The sequence below is a fragment of the Lissotriton helveticus genome, chromosome 9 (assembly GCF_964261635.1).
Source record: "Lissotriton helveticus chromosome 9, aLisHel1.1, whole genome shotgun sequence".
Classification (NCBI taxonomy): Eukaryota; Metazoa; Chordata; class Amphibia; order Caudata; family Salamandridae; genus Lissotriton; species Lissotriton helveticus.
In genome coordinates this window covers 835,179,394-835,203,714 of record NC_136070.1, presented here as the reverse complement: position 1 = coordinate 835,203,714, position 24,321 = coordinate 835,179,394, and the positions used below count along the sequence as shown (strand labels likewise).

Here is a 24,321-nt window from a genome sequence, read left to right as displayed (position 1 = left end):
AGGTAGAGCTAATGTGGGGAGGAGTTAGTTAAATAAGGTGAAGTTGTCATCTAAGTTTGGGCAAGTAAATACGGACCCTGTCTGCCCAGGGCCCAGATTACTGGGTAGTGGGCATCTTGTTGCGGCGTTGGTGGCCTTGTGCGAGTACCAGTCCGAAGTTCCCCTCCCCTGCCCCCGTCTGCACCCCCTTTACACAATCCAGGCCTCTGCACCAGGGCACGGCCTGGTCACCCCTGCACCTGGGCACAGCCCGGGCACCGCCATGTGCAGCAGCTGCACCTCCAGGCGGCATCTGATACGGCGGCCGTCTGGGGACATGCTGATCCCGTGAGCCAAGGCCTTTAGCAGGACTGGGGGAGGGGCATCCTCCCCCTCACACACGGTCTAACAATACACAATTTCTCACGCAGAAAATCTGCCCCACGTCCTTGACGATACGAGGCACTTACAGACTTCCTTAACCGTAGATATCCAGCCCTTCGCCTTGTAATAAATCTCCCTCCCCCGAGCAGGTGCTCCCAGATGCACGAGCTGGTCACTGTAGAGTTAGCGCTCTAGCTTACGCACGTCGCATCACGACGCGACGTGCCCGGCGGCCATTTTGTAGAGTTGCGCGCGCATTCCCCAGTGTGAGCGCGAGTGCCGGAGCTGGTACACCACGGCTCGGCGCTCTCTGAGCAGAAACCAAATTATGAATAAAAGAGTTCATCACTACGATGTGTCCTGTCGTTAAGGGGAGAAACAGGAACATTACAATGGCGACGAGGGCGGGATAGAAAAAACGGAACACATAAGACGAAAAAAAAAAAAAGACAAGTGGAGAAGACCGGCACCAGGCAAGTGCCACTAACAGACCAGCGCGACTAGCCTGGAAGCATCACAGCCACACAGCGTCAGAGACGCCTCAGAGAGCACGGCAGAGCCCATATCCCCACGAAAGCCACCCTGGGTTTGGAGAAGGACAAAAACGACACGCAGAGGGGTAAGACCACGAGGGGCACCCTGCAGCACAGATCACCCCGCAGACAGGAGCACTGGCGACCTCAGGGAAGAGTGCAGGGGAAGAGACGAAAAGTCCCCAGCTGCAGCCTAAGAAGCAGGAGGTAGACGGTGCACCAGGCAGCCCCAAGAGCCAAAGTGAGACCCCTCCCCCGGTAAAGCGCGAAACTATGTGCGCACAAGCATCATCTGCAACGGCACCTGTGCCATTCTTGCCCAAACCAGGTGAGCCCCTTATGAGATGGGAGGACTGGAGGGACTACATTGATAACTTTATCGAAGTGCTAGAGGATGAAAATGAAGAGAAATTTACAAGTAAACGGAAGAGACGGATACTGTTACATAACCTGGGCCCGGAGGGACTCAGAGTTTTCAAAAATCTTGTACCCAAACAACGAGCAAGTACGGATGATGACTTATACGCCCATGCGATTGAGGAATTGAATGAACACTACAGACCGACGGTATGTGTCTCAATCGACAGGTACAATTTCCAACAGAGGAAGCAAGAAGTCAGGGAGTCGGTGGAAGAATATGTAGCGGCATTGAGGAAACTGGCCTCCACGTGTAAATATGACACGTTTCCGGACAAATTCATAAAGGATCAAATAGTGATGCACACCACAAGTAAAGCCGTACAAGAAAAGTTATGGGCAAGTGGGGATGCCACGTTAAAGGACGTCATGGTGATAGTTAAGAAAGCAGAATTGGCGCGCCGTTGTGCGGAGGCGGCAAAGAAGGAGATGATATCCAGGCCGATGGTGAACATAAGTAAAGAAGAGGAGCCCCGTAGAGAAAATAAGAACAAGGGGACTGCACAGAAAGGACCGAACAGATGGCAGGGAAACTCAGGCTCACCAGGAAAACAACTGGGGAGCAGTAAGAAGACCTGCTACCGATGCGGTAGTATAACACATGAAGCATACGACAGAAAATGTCTGGCGTTTCGCGCCAAATGTTTGTTCTGCGGGATCGTAGGGCATTATGAGAAGGTGTGTCGCAGGAAGTCCGCCAAGAGCATGGTGAGATACGTAGACCAAGAACAAGAGGATCCAGAGGTGAGCGTTCAAGAAGAGGAAGACACGGTACTGTGCATCTACGACCAGGTGCTGAGCGTGGATACCGGATACCAAGAGAACGACCAAACCGGTGCTAGACATGACGATCGGCGGAGTGCCAATAAGCATAGTGGCAGACACGGGTTCGCCCTACACAATAGTCCATAGGGCGGTGTGGAATGAGACATTTAAACCACATTTGGGCCCAGAACTAGAACGGTTGGACATACGACCTGTCACGTACAACGGAGACCGCATCCCCATGGTGGGGTTCCGGCCGTTGAAGTTCGAATTCAGAGGACGCAGTGCCAATTGCAAGCTATACATCTCAGAGAAAGGACCATCGGTTCTGGGTTGGTTGGACCAGGGCGACCTGGGTATCAAACTACACCCTGGAGGAAAAGTTCAGATATTACTCACTGAGCCAGAAAGATGGCCGGACCTGGACAGATGGAAGAGGGAGTACCCCAAGGTGTTTGGTGGCACAGTGGGGAAATTAGAAAAGTTCACGCACAAGATTGAACTCAAGGCAGGAGCAGAACCAGTGTCACACAAGGTGAGGAATGTGCCCCTCGCCGTGAGAGAGGCGGTGCAGGAAGAACTGCAAGAGTTGGAGAGAAAGGGCATCATTGAACCGATCACATGTGCAGAATGGTTGGCACCACTGTTGGTGGTGATGAAACCCAATGGGAAGGTCAGATTGTGCTTAGACCTGCACAAACTTAACAAAAATATTGTGGTGGAGAAGTTCCCCTTACCAAGGATCGAAGAGATGCTAGCAAAAACAAGAGAAATAAAGTGGTACTCCACCATTGACTTAACCTCAGCATACCACCAGATAGCGTTACACCCGGAGAGTAGGAGGTTAACGTCATTCATCACCCCGTTCGGATGTTACCAGTTTCGGCGCATGCCGTTTGGACTGGCATCAGCAGCAGCGGTGTTTCAAAAACTGATGCACCAACTGTTCAAGAACATGGATGGCATCCAATACTTTCAGGATGACATCCTGGTGATGGGGCGAGACAGGATAGACCACGACGCTAAACTAACCAAGGTGGTGAGGGTGCTGGAAGAAAAAGGCCTAACGGCAGAGTGGCAGAAGTGCCGCCTCGGTATGGAAACTGAGACCTACTCAGGACATGAAATTGGAGTGCAAGGAATCACTCCCAAGACGGAGAATGTGAAAGCGATTTGCGACGCGCCATCCCTCACCAGCAAGGAAGATGTCTGATCCTTTTTAGGTATGGCAGAATATTATAGTAAATTTGTGCAGCATTTCGCAACAAAAACACATCACATGAGACAATTGACGAGAGAAAAGACAACATTCAGCTGGACGGAAGAAGCACAGAAAGAGTTTGAAAGCATAAAAAGGGACGTCGTGGGAGCAGTACCCCTACAAGGCTACGATCCCCTAGGAAGAACGGTACTCACAACGGATGCCAGCGATAAGGGGCTGGGCGCCGTGTTGATGCAAGACTGAGGACGAGGAGTGGTGGAAACACTGAGTTTCGCTTCTCGCACACTGAGTGACACAGAAAAGAAGTTCAGTGTCATAGAGAAGGAAATGTTAGCTGTGGTATGGGCAATGACAAGGTTCCGACAATTCCTATGGGGAACACGCTTTCAGTTGAAGACCGACCACAAACCATTGGTGAAAGTACTCACCTCTAGTGGGCACGCCAGTGCCACCCCCAGGATTGCAAAAATGACACTCAAACTGTTGGAATATAGATATGACGTGGAGTATATTCAGGGCAGTCAGAGTAAAGTGGCAGATTACTTGAGTAGGGCGGCAGCCATGGATACGGAGGAAGAAGACAAGGACAGCGGAGAGGAAATGGTGGCCCTGATGGATGATCAGGAAAGGGTCATTAGCAACCAAGAGTGGAATGAAGCCTACGAAGAAGATCAGCCAATACAGGAGGTAAAGGAGTGCGTAGTGAATGGATGGCCGGAAAAGAAACGCCTCAGCGAAGATTTACGGAAATACTACGAGGTCAGGGAAGGGCTGTCCATGGATGATAAAGGAGTGTTTGTGTACAGGGGAGACAAGGTCATCCCCCCAGCAGGGATAGTTCCAAGATTACTAGCGATACTCCACGAAGGACATTTGGGGATTGGTAAAACAAAATTGCAGGGAAAACAAGGATACTGGGGGCCAGGCATGGACCTACAAGCCGAACGATATGTTAGGGAATGTATACAATGCCAAGGAGCGGATAAAACACTCAAGCCGCTGAGACCGGCACTGGGAAAGTTTGAGTCTCCAAAGAATCCGTGGGAAGAGCTGTCCATAGATATCCTGGGCCCGATTTTGGATGGACAAGGTACTCAGAAATATGTGTGTGTCCTCATAGACAGATACTCCAAGTGGCCAGAAGTAAGAGTAGAAGAAGTGATGGACACAGAGACAATTCTAAGATTTCTGGATGACACGTTCGTGAGAGAGGGCATTCCCAAAGTCATCCTAAGTGACAATGGCCCTCAGTTCACCTCAGAGAAGTGGACTAAATTCATGGAGAGAAATGGCATCCTCTCCAAGCACACATCCATATATCACCCCGCGGGTAACGGACTAGTTGAACGCTTTAATCGGGTGGTAATGGGATCTGTGCAAGCGGCAATAATGAGAGACAAGGACTGGGAGAAAGAAATATGGCAAATGATCTGGGCGTACAGAATCACCCCCACTGGAACAGGGTATAGCCCCTTCCAAATCCTGAGGGGTCGCGACCCATTCACGAAGGACAACCGAGTGTGGAAGGAAAAAACAGTAACCAGTAAGTGGTCCCCGGCAGTGGTGCAAGCGAACTTGGAGAGAGCACAAGCTGTCTATGCCAAACACTATAATTTACGGATGAATGTGAGAGACACTGGATTAGAAGAAGGAGAATGGGTGAGAGTCAAGTTGGCGGTTATGCAAAGAAAGGGTGACAGCAAATACAGCAGATCCCTTCAGGTCAAGGAGGTATATGACAGAGCCGCCCTGTTAAGTGATGGCAATGTGTGGTCCCAGGACCGCATGGCGAGATGCAATAAAGTGTTACTATGGAGTCAAGGCGAGCGGGAGCTGGAAGGAGCAGCGGAGCCCAATGGAGGGAACAAACTAAGTGGACTGGAGATGAACATGTGTAATGGAGAAGGAATGGAAGAGCAAGGTCGCAGGGGGACCCCCCGCATGGAGATGGAGTTGAATGAGGTGAGGCCGACGGGGAGCCCACCCGCGCTGAACAATAGAGGAGTTGATGAAGAAACTAGCGAGGGGAGAGCCATGACCACTCCGGTAAGACACACCAGCAGTGGGAGAACGGTGGTGAAACCGTGCAGGTTCCAAGACTATGATATGGGTGATGGACTGTGAGTTAACGTTGTTGTGTTGATATAAAAAGGGGAGATATGTAGAGTTAGCGCTCTAGCTTACGCACGTCGCGTCACGACGCGACGTGCCCGGCGGCCATTTTGTAGAGTTGCGCGTGCATTCCCCAGTGTGAGCGCGAGTGCCGGAGCTGGTACACCACGGCTCGGCGCTCTCTGAGCAGAAACCAAATTATAAATAAAAGAGTTAATCACTACGATGTGTCCTGTTGTTAAGGGGAGAAACAGGAACATTACAGTCACCCTCTGGTACAAAATGCTCGCTCGTCTAGAAGCCCCAATCCGCACTTGTGTACTCTGCTCGCGGCTCTCCATGAGAATACTGTATTCACAAGGGGGCGCCTTCCTGCATCAGGGGGCCTCCCTTGCTCCATCCTGCAGTTTAAGAGACCCTTCCCTAGGCATCCTCTGCCTGTAGAGGTTCTGTGGTCGCACTCCAGGGTCAGGGTGTCCTCGGCCCTCCACCCTTTATGACCAGGGCCTCTGCCATGGTGGAGCCTCTGGTCTGACACTGAAAGCCAGCTTCCTCTGCACCATCTGCCCTGAGTGGCACCATCGCCAGCATCCGCTGGATTAAAACGTACCTGGATGGAACCTGGTATATGAGGGACCTAACCCTGCACACACTGGTCTGCGCGGTACCCAGCCTTGCACACCCTGGAATGAGAGATGCCCAGCCTTGCATGCTCTTGGAAGGAGAGGTGCCTAGTTTTGCATGCTCTGGTGTGCGAGGTATCTTCACCACCTGCTGCGATGTGCTCCCCTATGTGTGCTTCCTCCCCACTTCACTCCATAAGGTGCTCCCCCTTGTGTGCTTGCTCCCCACTTCCCTCCGTGATGTGCTCACCGTGTGTGCTTCCTCCAAACTTCCCTCCATGATGTGCTCACCCATGTGTGCTTCCTACCCACTTCCCTCCGAGAAGTGCTCACCCTTGTGTGCTTCCTCCCCACTTCCCTCTGTGATGTGCTCACTCTGTGCCCTTCCTCCCACCTTCCTCCGTGATGTGCTCACTCATGTGTGCTTCCTCCCACTTCCCTCCGTCAAGTGCTCACCCTGTGTGCTTCCTCCCACTTCCCTCTGTGATGTGCTCACCCTTGTGTGCTTCCTACCCACTTCCCTCTGTGATGTGCTCACCCTGTGTGCTTTCTCCCACTTTCCTCTGTCATGTGCTCACCCATGTGTGCTTCCTCCAAACTTCCCTCCATGTGCTCACCCATGTGTGCTTGCTCCCCACTTCCCTCCGTGATGTGCTCACCGTGTGTGCTTCCTCCAAACTTCCCTCCATGATGTGCTCACCCATGTGTGCTTCCTCCCCACTTCCCTCCGAGGAGTGCTCACCCTTGTGTGCTTCCTCCCCACTTCCCTCTGTGATGTGCTCACTCTGTGCCCTTCCTCCCACCTTCCTCCGTGATGTGCTCACCCATGTGTGCTTCCTCCCACTTCCCTCCGTCAAGTGCTCACCCTGTGTGCTTCCTCCCACTTCCCTCTGTGATGTGCTCACCCTTGTGTGCTTCCTACCCACTTCCCTCTGTGATGTGCTCACCCTGTGTGCTTTCTCCCACTTTCCTCTGTCATGTGCTCACCCATGTGTGCTTCCTCCCCACTTCCCTCCGTGATGTGCTCACCCATGTGTGCTTCCTCCAAACTTCCCTCCATGTGCTCACCCTGTGTGCTTCCACCCACTTTCCTCTGTCATGTGCTCACCCATGTGTGCTTCCTCCCCACTTCCCTCCGTGATGTGCTCACCCTGTGTTCTTCTTCCCCACTTCCCTCCGTCATTTGCACACCCTGTGTGCTTCCTCTCCACTGTCCCTCCTCGCCCTTCATCCTGCACCTCCAAGTCCAACCCCCCTCTCTAGCATCTCCTCACCTGTACCAGGGCACAGTTTTACACCTCACATCCTCTCCTCTCTTCCCATTAGCTTCATTTCCCACAAAAATGGATTTGCTTCAAGTAAATAATAGGCATTGTCATTTACAATGCCAATTCCTCAAACTCTAGTAAATGCGAGACCGATTGCATTGCAAATGCTTGTTGTATTTGTTGTACAATCACAATCTGTGCGCTATTTGCCTGTCTGGCATCCTGTATGCTCATAACCAATGTCTAAATAATGACGGTTTTCATTCCTCGCTGGAACTGTGTGAATTAAAATGCCTACAACTTAGTAGAACCACCTTTATCAATGTTATGTTGCCTCATTCCTTTGGGGTCGTGAAGGGCGGTTTCGGCGGAGGTGAGCAGCGACTTGCTCGTTGTGCGCACTAATACTGAATTGCTCCTTTAGATGCCTCAGTATTCCCAAATTCTTCATCGAGGCTAGGGAGTAGGTTGTGAAATCTCTCCAGGTTAGTTTGAGACTCAGAAGCTCACAACACAAATAATCACACCCCAACCAGAACCAGCAAAATGAACAGGAAAGACCATTAATTTAATTGTATGCCTAGATTACGTGACCCAGATGCACCGGTCACAGAAACTCAGAAGGTAAAAAACTATTTCCACATCAGGATTATGCAAAAAAAAAAAAAAGTCACCTGTACTCCAAGGAGGCTTGTTCTATTTACAGGGGCGTTCACAGTAAGCCGGCACCTAGATACAGAAAAAAGCAGATTGCCTTGAAGACTCTCCTAGTACACTCCCAGTCCATGTCAACACTACCCGACCTCCGCCCCTCGTCCCAGTCAGAGAGAAGTGCGAGCCTCGTCGGACACGCAGAGCAGGCACCTGCAGCCACGGCTATGGGGAACACGGTGGCGAGGAAGGATTTTGAATGGGTCTACACAGACCAGCCACATTCAGACAGAAGAAAGGAGATTTTGGGTGAGTTTGATTCGTCATGGGGGCTCTAAATATTTTTTTTGCGGGTAGTTATCTTTTGTTGTAAAGAGCTACCAGGTTACCCTGATTTTATCAGTCCACAATTGGTCCACCTTGTTTTAGGTAAGATGTGAGTGAGGATTTATAATCGAAAAAACTGGCCTCGTTGACATTACTTAAATTAGTCAAATGAATATAACTATCTTGTTGGAGGGCGTTATTTGAAGGACTAGAATTAAATACAGCTAATCGTCGTCAACTGCTAAATTGAATTTGAATAATGGTTTTCATTCAATAATTGCTATTTTACGAATTGAAACAAACATACGAGTTGCGACTCTTTTACATACTGGCGATGCTGCTGTGGTAGCTCTGTGGAGTAGGGGCATCCACTGCCAGTTGCTCCTTTAATCTTTCGCTCACATACCTTACTTTTGCTATCGCGAATATTTTGGTCCGCTTTAATCTTTTATCTTTCCTAGGACTTTAAAACGAACACTATTAAGTTGGGTTCCACTATCAGCGCCTAAATCAACCGGGGGCGCCTCTTTGCGCTTTACAGACAGAATATCGGTATTTGTCTTTTTTTCTTAAATTCACATACGATACATCCTAAAAACAATGCAAAGTGAATGTATGTGATTGGTTCCCTTTGTGCGTCGCATGTTGAAGCGGGAGTATTTATTAGCTATAGATACATCTCCAGCACTCATTTCCTACAGATCAGGCGAGCAACTAGAGCCAAATTTCGAGGGGGGCTGGAAAATATTTCGGGGGAGGGGGGGCTAATTCTTCCAACCACGGACAGAGTGGCTGTAATAAGGGGCGACACACAACAAAAGCCTCGTTTACAAGTAAATGGTATTTTAAAGACCTGTTAAGTACCTGGGTGCGGTTGCAATTAGATGCTCGCCAGCCCGCAAAGCTGTCTCCGCCCCGGCTGACACACACGAAGGGGGGGGGGGAGGGGACGGGACTGAGCCCAATGGGTGTTGCGCGCCTGCTACAGATGACCAACATTGTTGTCGCGTCTTAATGTTTAATGATTTGGATACACAAAAGTACGTTTTATTTGAAAAGTCCCACTGCATGCCAAAACCGTGGTAAAACGACGGCCTCTCAGTTTACCTCCGATGTTAACGACACAGTGTAAATGCCCCAGAGGAGAGGAGGCGACGAGGCACTGGGCGCTCTGTTAGCCGCCTCACAGGTGGAACCGGTCCAGCCTGGCGAGCTACTTGGCCTCCAGTTGACAGCTTCGTTCTAACTGCCCACTCCCACCGCCGGAAACGGAAGCACTAACGAAGGGGCGTCCCACGTTTTTCTAGTTCAGCTCGGAAGAGTAGGCAAAGCGGGTATACCCCTGCATGGTCTCATCTAGCAAGATGCGTTGTTTGAAATTAAATGAATGGAAATAAAGATTAAACCGTGGCGTGTGCAAAATGATGTGTACTCAGTGTGTGGCATGGAAACAAGGAGGGGTATGTATGCTTTACCAACCTGCACGTGAGCAGCTTGCAAAAGGCGAGATTATGGATCGAGAACGAAATTGGGAAGGGAGGAAAACCGGAAAACCCGCTGCAAGGGTTTTACTGTGAGGAGTTTCTATTACTTATTAACTCCCAAGAGCTGACATCAAGTCCACAGTCAGACGTGAGGAAGTCCAGTTTATGAGCTGTAACTCAGTGGACTACTACTTTTTCCCTTTTTAAGTGCAGTATCAGTTTATGGAGTCTTTTTCACCCAAGGCGCTCGCTGTTTTTATTTTTAATATTCATTTTTTGACTTTAGTAAATGAGGCACTTCGTGGTTTCAAATGGCGTACACTGGAATTAGCTGAGTGGCTACCCTTTCATTCTCTGTGAGGTCACATTTCCCTCCACAGGGCTTCTGTTCAAGGACCCCTAACCTACAGAGAACAGAGCGGCAGCGTAGTAGGCAATGGGGCAGCAGGTGCAATGGCCTTGGGGCCATGGCTATGAGTATCACTTGGCACCCAAGGGGAAATAGCCTTTACAACAGCGCCTTTAACAACCATTGCCTTTGCCAGACATGGGAAGTATAGGTAAGTGATAAAGGTAATTATTAGGGTTTAAGAGTAAAGGGGTAAGGATCATTTTAGGATTTAGAGGTAGGCAGGTATATAGGAAGGGGAAGGTCACTTTAGGGTTGGGTAGTGGTATAGGGAGGTAAGTGTAAATTAAGGCCTTGGTTGTGGGTAGTGGTAAAGGGAGGTAAAGTTAATTTGAGGGTTTTGGACGGGTAGTGGTAAAGGGAGATATGTGTCATTTTTAGGTCCCGTCTGGCGTAAGCAGCGCATGCGCAGCATTCGCCATACGAGGGCTTCTTGGAATCGATACGATTCCTGAAGTCGTGTCGCTGCTCCGCCTACAATTTTCATTCATGAGCGTTGTTTTGCATCATGGATGATGCAAAACACAGTGTAATGATTGCACCGGAGGCAATCATTACAGTGAAGGTTGCTACCCTGTCTGCTTTTGGCCCCACTCACCGAGATTCGATCTTTTACTTGCGTCGGGAGACAGTGTCTCTTCAGCAGCAGCTAAGACCTTTCTTTTTCGTATTACCGCGTTTGCCTTCAACAATGGCTGACGTGCTTTTCATTTCTCTGTTCTCTGCTTGTTTTCTTTGCAGGCATTGTGCGTTTTTTTTTTTTTAATAGTGAGAAACTGACCCGAAGGCGTTGCAGCGCTTTACATAAGTGCACAAGCAGCAGTCATGTTACCCAAGGTCACAACTTTGTTTTTGGCCGACTGGTTGGCGCTAGTTGAATAAATCGCATTCCAGCTCAGAGTTTGCTGTTGCGGCTGCTTCTTTTGTTCTTTCAGCGCTTGTTTAATTACATTTCCTCTACAAGATGGAAGAGAATTCGGCACTCAGCAGTGGTCAATGTCTGTGTGCAGGTTCTAGTGTGAGCAGTGCTTAAGTGCGAACTCGTGGGAGGGGGAAGGTGTTACTGGGGCTGGAGCTGCTCTGGCCGGTTTGAGTCGGTTGTCTCGCAGCTTGTATCTGGAGGTGAGGGCTGTTAGAGTTACCCCCCTCCCCCCGAGGTGGGCCTCAGGCCGTGAGAGGAGAAAGGGAGAGATTGATTGCAAACAGCAGGAGTGCAGTAAGGGTTGAGCTGCTCCTTTCCACAGTCTTTTAAAAGTTATCTCGAAGACTCGAAAGCGAGGAGGAAGACTAACCCACTCAACCCTACCCTACATTAACAAGCATTTGCAATGCAATAGGTCTCGGATTTACACGAGTTTGAGCTATTGACATTGCAAATGATAATGCCTTTTATTTTTGTTTTCGTTTTTAAAACATAAAGTAAAAGGCATTGTCATTTACAATACCAATAGCTTAAACTCGCGGAAATGCGAGACCTATTGCATTGCAAATGCTTGTTGGTTTTGGGGTGGGTAGCAGTAAATGGAGGAAAGTTTAATTTTAGGGTTTAGAGTTGGGAAGTGGTCAAGGGAAGCATGGCTAATTGCAAGATTTGGGGTGGGTAGTGGTATTGGAAGGTTAGTAGTAAATGTAAAAAAGGGAGTGGAGAGTTCTTTATGTAACACAAGAAGGATACAAAGTTCCCCAAGGAAGCTTAAATGCCGAGAGGAGTACGTCTAGCATAAGGGAAGGTGGAAGGGAAATTCCCTTTTTGGAACTAAAACCCTCACACACCTAGCAAGCTAGGTGTCATGCTTCATCATGGGTTCTGCTCCTCGTCAGACTGGCACCCGCAAAGGGGCTCTTTAACGGAGATCTTTTGTTCCAGCCATATTGTGCATGCGGGTGAGAGGGTAGAAGCGGTCGCAGGTGGTGGTGGTGTAGTCGTGAGGTGAGTGTGAATTAAAAAAGGTTAGGCAATCCACTGTGGACTTTATTCGCCTGGTTGATTACCTTAATTAAAATTAGTGAGAGGGGAGATCCTTACTGGTACAAGGATACAGTAAAAAATCTACTACCTTCTATTCAGGTCAACATGTTTCATGCGTTCTATGCAATTCTTCAGGACCTAAGTGGGACTGTACTACACACAATTAGTGACAATATACAACCTTGTGTCTGGTGGTCAGTATATGGGCAGGCCAGTTGGTCCTGCTCTTAGTGTTGCGACCCTAAGGTGGTCCCTAGGGTGCCTCAACAGTCTGCTCCCGTGGAACCGGCACCATAGAATCAGGTACCTCTGTTGTGCACGGTAACACCGTCGACACCTACCCCCACAGCGTTGGGTCAGAACTAGGAGCAGCCGGAGCTAGTTGTGTCCCACTTAGGTCCTGAAGAATTGCATAGAACGCATGAAAAATATTGACCTGAATAGAAGGTAGTAGATTTTTTACTGTATCCTTGTACCAGTAAGGATCTCCCCTCTCACTAATTTTTATTAAGGTAGTCAACCACGCAAATAAAGTCCACAGTGGATTGCCTAACCTTTTTTAATTCACAGTCACCTCACGACTACACCACCACCTGCGACCGCTTCTACCCTCTCACCCGCATGCACAATATGGCTGGAACAAAAGATCTCCGTTAAAGAGCCCCTTCGCGGGTGCCCGTCAGACATTGCAGCGCCAGCCTGAGGAGGAGCAGAACCCATATGATGAATCATGACACCTAGCTTGCTAGGTGTGTGAGGGTTTTAGTTCCAAAAAGAGAATTTCCCTTCCACCTTCCCTTACGCTAGATGTACTCCTCTCCGCACCTTAACCTTACTTGGGGAACTTTGTACCCTTCTTGTGTTACATTTCGTATGGGCTTGTACACTGGACCCCGTTAAACATAGCCCTATCACGGCTCCCCCCTTTGTTGATAAAGTGGAGAGTTCTCTGTCAACAAATACAATAAATAAGAATTTTAGGGTTTAGGGGTGGGTAGAGTTAAAGGAAGGTACAAGTCATTTTAGGGTTTAGGGATGTGGAAGTGATAAAGAAAGATTAGGAGTACCTTAAAAAAGAAGGGTTTGCTCCCCTCTTAAAAAAAATAAATACATATATATATATATATATATATGAACTTGCAACTTGCCTCGTCGCAGGGGGAGCACTCACCGGCTGGTGCCACCAACGGGACCAAGGCAGTGTCCCGTTTAATATCAACACAAAGTTCAGATTGATGGCACTCCACTCGGGGAATTTTTCAACAGCCTTTATTTAAGTGGCTGTGATGACCAAATCACAGCCACTTAAATAAACGCTGTTGAAAAATTCCCCGAGTGGAGTGCCATCAATCTGAACTTTGTGTTGACATATATATATATATATATATATAGTAAATGCAGTTTTATGTAAGTTAAATATACTTACCATGCATGGTAAAGGCTGCATGGAAAAGGCATGCAATGTGAAGGAATGGATTGTAATGCCGTACATCCCACCCAAGGTATGAGTATTTTTTCATTATGCATTGGAATAGAGGTGCCCATTTTCCATGCTTATGTTAGTGCCTTGCTACACCACTGTTAGTACCTAGGGATTAGAAACTCTGTACTGTGTTGGTGGCTGACATCATTTAGCTAAAGTGCTAAAAGGCCACTACAGCAAGCCCAAAGCTTTTCACTGAAGCTTGCTACGGGATGCCTGGTTATTGAACACCAAGGCTGCCTAGTTTCCATTTCATCTCATGCCTCCTTCTTCCACTGTTCGGCCACCCTCCACTTCCTGTCTCTTTATCTCACTCTCTCAGGTTCTTTTAAGTCCCTATTGTCTCCCTTTGCCATTGGTTTCTTCTCTTTCTCTTTCAAGTTCTTTCTTCCTTTTATGCAGCTTTCTCTCTTGCTCTGGGTCATAGTCTGATGATGAAAAGTAAGTCCAAGTTTAAAAAAACAAAAAACGAGTGTTGATTTCTCACTAGCAGTATAAATTAAACACTGCCAAGCACATAACATTTCACTTATATAATCATCTTGGGTACATTGACATGGTTATTGTTGGTCCTTGATCTGATTAAATTGTGTTTATTTACTGTCCTAAAAATCAGTTGAGGTTTCCAGTCAGCTATGCACAGTCTTCTACACTGTCCATGCCAGGATGTACTTCAAAGTGGTCTTTGTTGACTGTCACTTTAATGCATGCACACAGCAATAGTGGTAGGACTTCTCTGACATAATTAGTCAACAACAACAGGGTTGTCAAGCAAGTCTTGTTACTGACTTTGGCAGTTTCTCACTCTACCTGGCAAGATGAAGCTTTGCATATGTCGTTGGATGCCATGTTTGCTTTTCCTTAGAGTACAGCTTTTGTTACTTTAAGACTGCTTGCACATAAGATTGTGTGCGTTAAGAAACATTCCATTCCCCACCCAGGTGACAATGCTATTAATGAACTAAGAGGCAAGTCAGTAACACAGAGAAGTTTTTGTACATTGCAGACCCTGAATGCATGTATATGCAGGCGCTCCTATTTTTTTTTTTTTAGAGTTTTAGAGCTGGACCCGAGACATTCGGTATCGGAGCGCTTTACATGAGTACCAGTTTCGTTACAGAAGAACACATTCATTTTCGTTTGGCACGGGGAGATTAAGTGATTTGCCCAGAATCACAGGATGTTGACCGTGGTTGCCAAAACTCGAACTGGTTCCTCGGCTTTGAGGTCGACTGCTCTTGCCTTAAGGCTACAGGATAATGAACAAAAAGTAAGATCAGTGAAATAAAGAATATGCATAGGATCACACAATTTGGTCAAGCAGGGAAGCTGGCATTGATCTCAGATTTTCAGGTTCACTCTGCAATTAAACCACTAAATGGGTGTCTCTTTCTGACATCAAAGGTTAATGCTTTATCTATGATTTTTGGAGGGTGAGATAAGCAGAGCCCACATTTTATTTTGGGTAGTGGGAACCATTCTTAAAGGATGTAAGAGCTCTTTACAAGAATGACAGACTGATAAACATGCTTTTTTGAGGGACAGTGAGATTTGCCAGTATTCACAAGATGCTGAGGCTGAGATTGAACCCAGTCCCCAATGATACAAGTTCAGCAGCAACAGAAATGAGGCAACATCACCTCACGTAACTGCTCTGCAAATTTCGGACTCGAGGTTTCAAGAGGAACTCGTGCTGATCCAGAGCCAAGCATATGGTTCGAGCTTTTAGTGGCTCTCCAATCTCTACTAACATACTCTGGTTCTCTTGTAAAGCACTCTAATGCCCATAGTTCTAGATATATAAAAGTGCAAAAAATAAAAGATTGGCACAGCGGTTGCACCATAGGCATTGGAAATCAAGCCATGATAGTGTTGGAGGAATTCAGTGTCGAAGTTCACACCCCCATCTATCCTTTACCAGGTCATGACCTGCACATAACATTCAGATATAAGCCTAGTAAGATAGCAGTGTACTTCTCCTTTGTTTTGAAGAAATGTATGTTTTTAACAAGCTCATTGTGCACTCCATGTGTGTATGATATTAGTGTAGGTACTGGGCTGGTGTCCATAGGATTAATGTTTGTGCTGGACATGTATGTGTGACATCCAGGGGCGTAACTAGCCCCAAACTTCGGGGGGGTGGGCGGGGGGCGGGGTGGCTAACACTGCCATAGAAGTACGGCTCTAGCGGTGGTGGTGCCAGGTGCTACAATCTTTTTTGGCACTTCCTTCGGATCTTTCACCAGTAGGAACATTAATCACCAGAGTTATCTTGACATTTTTATTGTTGCCTGAGAACTGCTAGATGCACAACAAAGTTCACACCAAGGGCAAGTGGTGAGGTCGACTGTGCTGTCAAGGCATCAAGATGTCCAAAGTTACTGCCACTTCAGGTAGTGTACCTTGAGGACCCTTGTTCCTGTGAATTCTTCTAGCAGGGCTGTTTTTTGTGGACTTGAGTTCCATCATAGCTCTGACTGGTCAGATCTCCTGTCTCTTGTTAAGGTCTCTTGATCACTGTCTACTCTTCATGCCACTGGTCAGCTTTCCAGGACATAGGGCAGGTCACTCTGAAGCAGCGTAGGCATTAGGTCTCATGGCGTTCCTGCTCCAGTCAGGTTATTCTGCAACCTACTCCTGGGCAATACTTCAGAAGAAAAGAATATTAAAAATTAAGCATCCATGCTGCTTACCATATAAAGGTTGACCAGTGGCTATTCCTCTAGGTGTTTGCTGTACAGACATGGGCAATTATTGGAAATACCATATATTTAGTTCAATGAGTACACACTGAGGCACAAATATGCATCAGTTTAGTATCCATGCACTGCCACATTAAATGGTGTCCACTAAACATGTACGGATTGAACAAACCATAACTGAGCTCATATTAATTTAGAAAAAAATATAGTGTTGCATGAATATGCTCTACTAGAAAGGATACATATTACAACAGGGCAGCTGTGCACTACCTAGCTCTTTGTAGTCACTGTCAGCCACTTACTAACATTTCAAGGAATCAAAGGCAGAATGGGTGCAGATAGGAACTGATCCAGTGGTAATTTCACAGTAATTTCTCAATGAAAATCATCTTTTACCTCTTGTTTACTGCTTAAAAGGGATGGACCTTTGCCACCGTGTTATAACTATCAGGAGACTTTGCATAAACATGAAAATCAAATGCAATTACATATTTAAGGCAATAATGAGAGATGTGATTAGTTTTACAGGTTTTTATTTTCTAGTCAAAAATTAAAGTTCTCTGACTCTTTTTCATTGGTCAAATATCAATTACAGAATTGAAAAATACAATTAATACAGAACATATTATAGATTGTATAGAAATCACTCCATAAAGGAAGAAAAAAACAATTTGTATGTCAATCAGAAACTCTTAAAGAGTTTAAGAACATATAATACTAGAGTGAGTTTTACAAGACTAATCAATAATTAATAATTGGCAAAAATCTCCCATAAATAGAAATACAATGCCTAGGACAAAATACGTCTTTACAAAGAGCCAGTTAGTCAAAGTATGAAACTTAAAGTTTTAGAACCCAAACCTGTCCAGTTCTATCAGCTGGTCCTCTCTGTCCTCGCTCTGCCTGCCTGAACCCCCCACCCCGGCAGACGCTGCCCCTCCTTCCTCTCTGGCTTCACAGAGCATAAAAAACAAAATCAGTGTGTTTTGCCTTGTGTCCTGCTAAAATAAAATGAGCCAGCCTGCCAAATAAATTCAACCTTTCTACACTGTAAAATGCGTGTTAATTCAGCACAAATATATGCTACTTTGAATGTAAAAAACACCCATATTTTCTAAATTGAATGTACATTCTATAGTGAGGTTAATTTCTAATCTAAACACAACTAAGCAACCATGATTAATCAATTGAGCTGGGTTTTACATGAAAGCACTTTCGACTGAAAGCATCTGACCAGGTCTCATTCATTTTTATTTTTCACTTGCACCAAAACTCTGCGTGCCATTTTTAAAATGCAGTATGCGTCTGAAACACAAAACAGAGCAATTTTAAATAAAGCAAAGTGCAATGAAACCATTGCACCGCTTCTGGATAACGACTAATACCCTACAACCATTGCATCAGTCTGGAAAAGTTAAGATACTTGTATAGTGTTGTGTTGCGCTTTTGTTTAAAACACCTTAGTTAACGAATGCAATTGGTTCTGCTCTTCCATCCCAGTACTCCGACGGACATGACTTTCTGCTGCTTCAATGTACTGCTTCAGTTTGCTCTCCCAACTGAAGCTGCCCAAACAGGTGCTGCTCTCCGAAGCCATGGGAGCCAGATTCACAGTTATTGGGATAGCACGGACCACATGGTTCACTTTTGACTGTAAATTGGGGAAAATTACAAATAGCTTAAGAGAGCTTATCCACTTATTAAATGTAAGCAATAATATCCATGTTATGATTAGACAATGCTTTTATTTAATTACAAAGTATTTGCTCCTGTCCTTTCGGCAGAGACAGTGCACGCTCAACTCTTAAACTGTACCCCCTACACCTTCCAAATTCTGCTCACTAGTGCAGACTAAAGATCTTTGTAAGTGGTGTGGTGTGATACTTCCACCAAATTCTACCAAGCAAAAAAATTGTACAGATTTCTTGTCGGTGGTTTAAGGGAGAGTGGGCTGCCCCCCAGAGAATTATTTGAAACTTTTGGTGTCAAATTTGCTAAAACTCCACAGACCCTATAGGGCAGTCATGGAATAGTACAGTACTGTTATGGTCCACCAGGGAAGCCAGGCTTTTCCTAGGAGTAGATCATGTTTTCTTCAAATGTCATAAGTCAGAAATTAGTTCCGTTATACCAAGGTCAGCATTTTTCCTTGGGTGAGTCCCCTATGCCAAGGAGTACATACAACATGACAGTGCCACAAATTTACCATGGATAGTTCTCCCATAGTCATGGGTACCGGTAAAAATTCCTTTCGGTATAGAAGGGTCAGTATTTTGCAGTTGACACCCCCTATAAAATATGTACAGGTAATCTTATGAGAAGACTTACCTCAAAAATCAGTTCCAAAATTTTGCAATGGTTCCACCCCATATGATAAGAATTACGTGCAGCATGTCAGGGCCTTCGGCCAGGTGTGGTGGTGCATGTTCTGTGTCCCTGGCAATGGCTATGGCTGGCCTAGCAGCTTTTTCAGTTAGATAGTTTGAGTCCACACAGCCAATGATGGTGTCTTAAGAGAAGCATGTCGGGGCTTCCAGGTTGTCCTACGTAACCACAACTCCCATCGACATGCTAAATGTGCCCTAGGCTATAAGGCAAGTATCAATAACCAACAGAACTGGGGGTCTGATATAACCAATGCCACCTAATGCCTCAGCCTACTCTAAGAAGTGAGTGAAACAAAAAAAGCAAAGAGACAGGAGTGTCTTGAACAAAAAGAAATCATTGAGCAGAAGCTTGGATTCCCATCAATTGTCGCTGTGATCAACCTTATCATTTGGTTATCCACCCATATGGATGATATGTCTCTTGATCATAGAGACTAACTTCCAAACCAGGGGAGATTCGCTCAATGGGATCAAAACAAGAACCCCAAAGAAAAGAAGAACAAGTTGTACGTTCCTTAGTTCATGACCACATGGGAATTACGTGCAGTGCAAGCAAGACAAAGGGTATGGTGATTAAAATAGAGTTGTAAGGAGAAGATTTTTTTTATTAGGAATATCACCCCACACACTAATCTAAAAACAGAACAGTGCAAGAAGCAGTATCAACAAATATCTGCAATTAATAAGGCCAACATGTTTCAGCCAATAGGGTAACAATGCCCTCGGCCAGGGCCTCTGTTCTTACGATTTTGCTACTGCAAAGGACAAAATAAAAAAAATGCAAAAAATGACGTGAACAATCAAAGTGAAAAAACTAACATCATTAAGAGGTTGGAATGAATACAACCTACTTGTACTGATCCTTCGCTTCAAGAGATGCAGATGTAAACTTGTAAACTTGGGGATTTGTAGAGCGCAGTTGTTGCCCGAGGGCGTCCAAGCGCTAGGAAAATCGTAACCCTACAGTGCACAGGGAAGGGAGACAAGAAGATAGCGGATTTAACAAGCAGAAATGAAGAGATGGGTCTTCAGTTGTTTGCGGAATATATTAAGGTTCTGAGTGGCTCTAAGATGAAGTGGTAGGGCGTTCCAGGCCTTTGCTGCGTTGTACATGAACGTTCTTCCGCCGGTTCTGGATCTCTTTATTCTTGGAACAACTGCCAAGAGGGTCTGGCTAGAACGGAGATTCCGCTTTGGGATGTACTGACTGATCAGATTACGGGTATTGATAGGACCCATGTTCCAGAAGGCTTGGTGGGCTGTACATAGCGCCTTGAACAGAACCCTCTGCCGGACCGGTAACCAGTGGAGGCTTATTAGGCCGGTCCTAACTGAGTGTCTGTGGGGGATTTTAAGTAAGAGGCGGGCAGCGCTGTTCTGAACAGTTTGCAGCCTTCGAAGGGTATATTCAGGTGCACCCAGGTAGAGTGCGTTGTTAAAATCGAGACGGGAGTGGATGAGTCATTGGATGGCTGCCTGTTTGGCTTCCAGGGGGAGGATGGGGAAGATTTTATTTAGTACCCTCAGAATGGAGAAACATGTGGCTGAAAGTTTAGTGGCTTGGATATTGAAGGAAAGTGAACTATCCAGCCATACCCCAAGGCTTTTGATGGCGTTTTTTGGGGTTGGCGGTGGCCCTAGGCTGGGGGGCCATAGGGAGGGGGGAAATGCCGGTTCTGAGGGTCCTAGGAGCATTAGCTCAGTTTTATCTCCGTTCAGTTTCAGGGCTGATGACGTCATCCAGCTCCTCACTTCCTCTAGGCAATCTCTGAGCCCACCTGGCGCTGTTCGAGATGACTATTGCGCCATTGAGACCACCAGCTGTGTGTCGTCCGCATATGAGATGATGTTAATTCCAAAAGGGCGGACGACACTAGCCAGTGGCCTCATGTATAGGTTGAACAGAGCCGGGCTCAGAGAGGAGCCCGGCTAGGCATGAGGACGGTGATATTTTCAGTCCTAGTGAGGGGTTTAGGTCTTAAGAGGTGTATCTGTAACTTTTGAATGTGTGGTTTGTGGTGATTTAACCCCTTGATCTATCCTTTATTGAACGAAAGGTAACAGTCATGCCCTTTTTATATTTGAGTCAATAGACAGTACATCCAAGAGACCATTGGGTTAGTTGAGAGCCTATTGGTACTTCGGGGTGTGCTTGTTCAGCTTTGTGAGCAAAGATGCTGTGTAAGGATAGTAAATGGACATTATGAATTGGTTATTTTAGAATGGTGAGATCGGAGAAGATTAAGATAAGAGGGGTTAAAGAGGAAGAGATGGGTAAGGACTGACAGTGGTTGGACAAACCTCTCCAACCTTTGGTTTCCCCTTTGTTTTTCTTCTCTAGAGCGGGGCCTTGATATCCTGAGCTAGGTCCAGGTGAGGTGAGGTCTGTGGTGAGCATAAGTTTTTAGTTTTTTAAAAGTGAACTGAACAGGAGTTGTGTTTGAAATGTTTCTTGTAGATGCCATCTGCATCCCTTGAAGTGGAGGATCAGTACAAGTAGGTTGTATTCATTCCAACCTCTTAATGATGTCAGTTTTTTCACTTTAATTGTTCACATCATTTTTTGCATTTTTTGTATATTGTTCTTTGCAGTAGCAAAATCGTAAGAACAGAGGCCCTGAAGAAAGCCGAGGGCATTGTTACCCTATTGGATGAAACATGTTGGCCTTATTAATTGCAGATATTTGTTGATACTGCTTCTTGCACTGTTCTGTTTTTAGATTAGTGTGTGGGGTGATATTCCTAATAAAACTTTTTTTTCTTCTCCTCACAACTCTATTTTAATCACCATACCCTTTGTCTTGCTTGCACTGCACGTAATTCCCATGTGGTCATGAACTAACAAACGTACAACTTGTTCTTCTTTTCTTTGGGGCTCTTGTTTTGATCCCATTGAGCGAATCTCTCCTGGTTTGGGAGTTAGTCTCTATGATCAAGAGACATATCATCCATATGGGTGGATAACCAAATGATAAGATTGATCACAGCGGCAATTGATGGGAATCCAAGCTTCTGCTCAATGATTTCCTTTTGTTCACAACACTCCTGTCTCTTAGCTTTTTTTGTTTCACTCACTTCTTAGAGTAGGCTGAGGCATTAGGTGGCATTGCTTATATCAGACCCCCAGTTCTGTTGGTTATTGGTATTGTGTAGTTTAGGGATTGGAACTGAGGCAGGTTTTAAAATATCCCTTTGACCCTATCGCTCTCTGTTGTATTTTTGATATAGGGCAAGTATGCCAGACTAACAGCACACATGCACGTATAACATACATACACTCGCGCACAAACACATTCTCACACACACATTCTCTCACATACTCATTCTCACTATATCTTTTGCACTCTTTCGTACATTTGTACTTTGTCACACTCACACACAGACACACTGCCACTCACACTTCCATTAGTCAATCTACTTTTGCCCTGCTGCTTCTGCTATACCTGTCTTTCCTTTTAGTGAAGCTTAATTTCCTTGTCAATCTTTGTTACAAATATGATATGAATGAAAAGTGCAGTTCCTCATAATAGCTGTACAGAACTTATAGTTGGTTTCACATATGGTTAAAGCAGTCACAGCATTGAAAATGAACTAATCAACTTTTTAACATGTAATATCACATAATCCAACTGATTTTATGATATGCTTGACTTCTTCAACAACCATGGATTTTATCCAGTAATGCATTTTGGGATCTCCAGACCCAACTTACAATGTAAAAAAAAAAATCCTACATTTCCAAGAATGAAGTATTGTGGTGAACGGAAAGCCAGGACTGGCTGAAGGCGTCAGACGATTTTCAATCCAGCACCATACCATTAAGTCTCAGCCCTATTCTCCCTCCTTGTGCCATCCCACATTCTCAGTCCACTCGGCCCTCTTACACCAGCCCCGTTGTTGCAGATGGAATTAAGTAGGCATCTTAATTCTATGTAAAGAGCAGGTATTCTGTTGGTGCCTTTGCAGAAATGTGTTTATATTCATGATATTTGTGAAATTTGTGTATGTGCAGAGTAAAAGGTGTGCTCGTGTAAGTGCTGGGTGATGGTGAATAGTGTGCATGAGTGGTGCAAGTGTAGTATGAAAAATGTACCGATGTGAGCAGGGCCATCTTTAGCGCTGGTGGCGCCAAATGCAACAATGTTTGTTGGTGCCCTCCAATGACCACTTCTGTCACGGATTCCTTTAAACCACCCTTTAACAGTGCCCCTCAAGTATCCATAACCACTCTCTCTCAAATGCATTTAATTAGTTTTATAGCACTACTCGTACCAGTGTAGGGTTTTAGAGCACTTTAAATCACACACCTTACACAGGGACAATCAATCATACGTGTGTAAATCAGTGTATAGGAAATGTTACGTAAAACAGAGGACTACAAGGTGTAGGAGTTACATGTCATCCATATTGGTAGACTCTATAGTTTATTAGAGCATTGGAATGTTGGGAGCTCCATTGAAAACAATGGAGTGCTCCGGGCTTCTAATGGCTCCAACATTTCAATTTTCATTCACAGTTGTTTTGTGAACTAAAGGCCACATGGAGCCCGTGGAGATTATAATCTCCTCGGGCTCTGTGAGGCCTTTCTTTTACAAATTAGAACATTCAGCCGTCTAGGGGCAGAATGTTCTAATAGCCTTAGAGCTCTCCATAGTGGGCTCTACCGGCCATTAAAGGCCCGCGCGGAACACTGGAGTGGGCCTGTAATGGCCAGTAGAGCCCACAATGGCGGGCTCTAAGGCTATAATAGCTTGGTCTGGAGAAGCACAAACTCAGAATTTAAAACATCACACCAAGGTTGGGGGTTCTCTTTAATAATCAGAATTGGTTTCTTTTCAAATGAACTCTTTTTCCAACATTAGGATAATGAAAGACTGGGGAACAAATCATAACACTGTAATCTATACTTTGTAGTTTGCATGCAGCTCTTTGATGACGGCTAATAGTTCACTGTTTTATGTTGGGTTTTTGACTTATAAACTGCAAGTAACAAATGATCTCTCAGACAAAAGCAGTAACCCACAGACCTATTAACAATATATGCATTTTGTGTTCTGCATGCTACACATTCTTTGCAGCAGGCATATTAACCCACTATGCTACCTTACCATTGGTCAACATTTTCACTAGACAAACCTCCGGTCTCTCTCTAGGAAGAACATTAATCACCAAAGTTATTTGGACATTTTAGTGTGGCAGCAGAAGCTTTTCAAACCATAATATACTTGCAAATACAACGGTCGCTCTGCCCTAGAGTAGAGCTGGCCCTGGATTTGAGTGTCGGGTAAGTGACATGAATGCAATGTGAGAAGAGGGCTCATGTGAGTGTCGGGTGAGAGGAGTGCGTGTAGAGTAAAAGGCGTAAGTGAAGGGTGGTGGGAGCAGTGTAAATGCAGGGTGAGTGGTATGCCTGTGTATGGTGAAGAGTGAGCGGCAAGAGTGAAGTGTGATCTGTAAGGGTGACTGGTGAGTGCAGGGTGAGAGGAGTTTGTGCAGGGTGATGGTGTTCCTATGAGTTCCTTCAGACTGCTGTCTCTATGTGCAGGCAGGGTGAACAGAGTGATGTATGAGTGCAGGCTGAGACGTTTGTCCGTGTGAGTAATGGG

At 45.9% G+C, this 24,321-nt stretch overlaps 1 protein-coding gene across 2 annotated transcripts in view; it reads left to right on the top strand.

Annotated features, from left to right (window-relative positions):
* Window positions 1-8,058: 8,058 nt before the first annotated feature.
* LOC144781921 (sphingolipid delta(4)-desaturase/C4-monooxygenase DES2-like) overlaps window positions 8,059-24,321 on the top strand; it is a 167,349-nt gene continuing 151,086 nt past the window's right edge. For both annotated transcript variants that reach the window (XR_013601091.1, XM_078661006.1), the window contains exon 1: window positions 8,059-8,263. Coding sequence is in view for 1 of the 2 variants with exons in the window: in XM_078661006.1 (XP_078517132.1) it covers window positions 8,089-8,263 (175 nt within the window). In the remaining variant the exon portion in view is untranslated. The remainder of the gene's footprint in view (window positions 8,264-24,321) is intronic.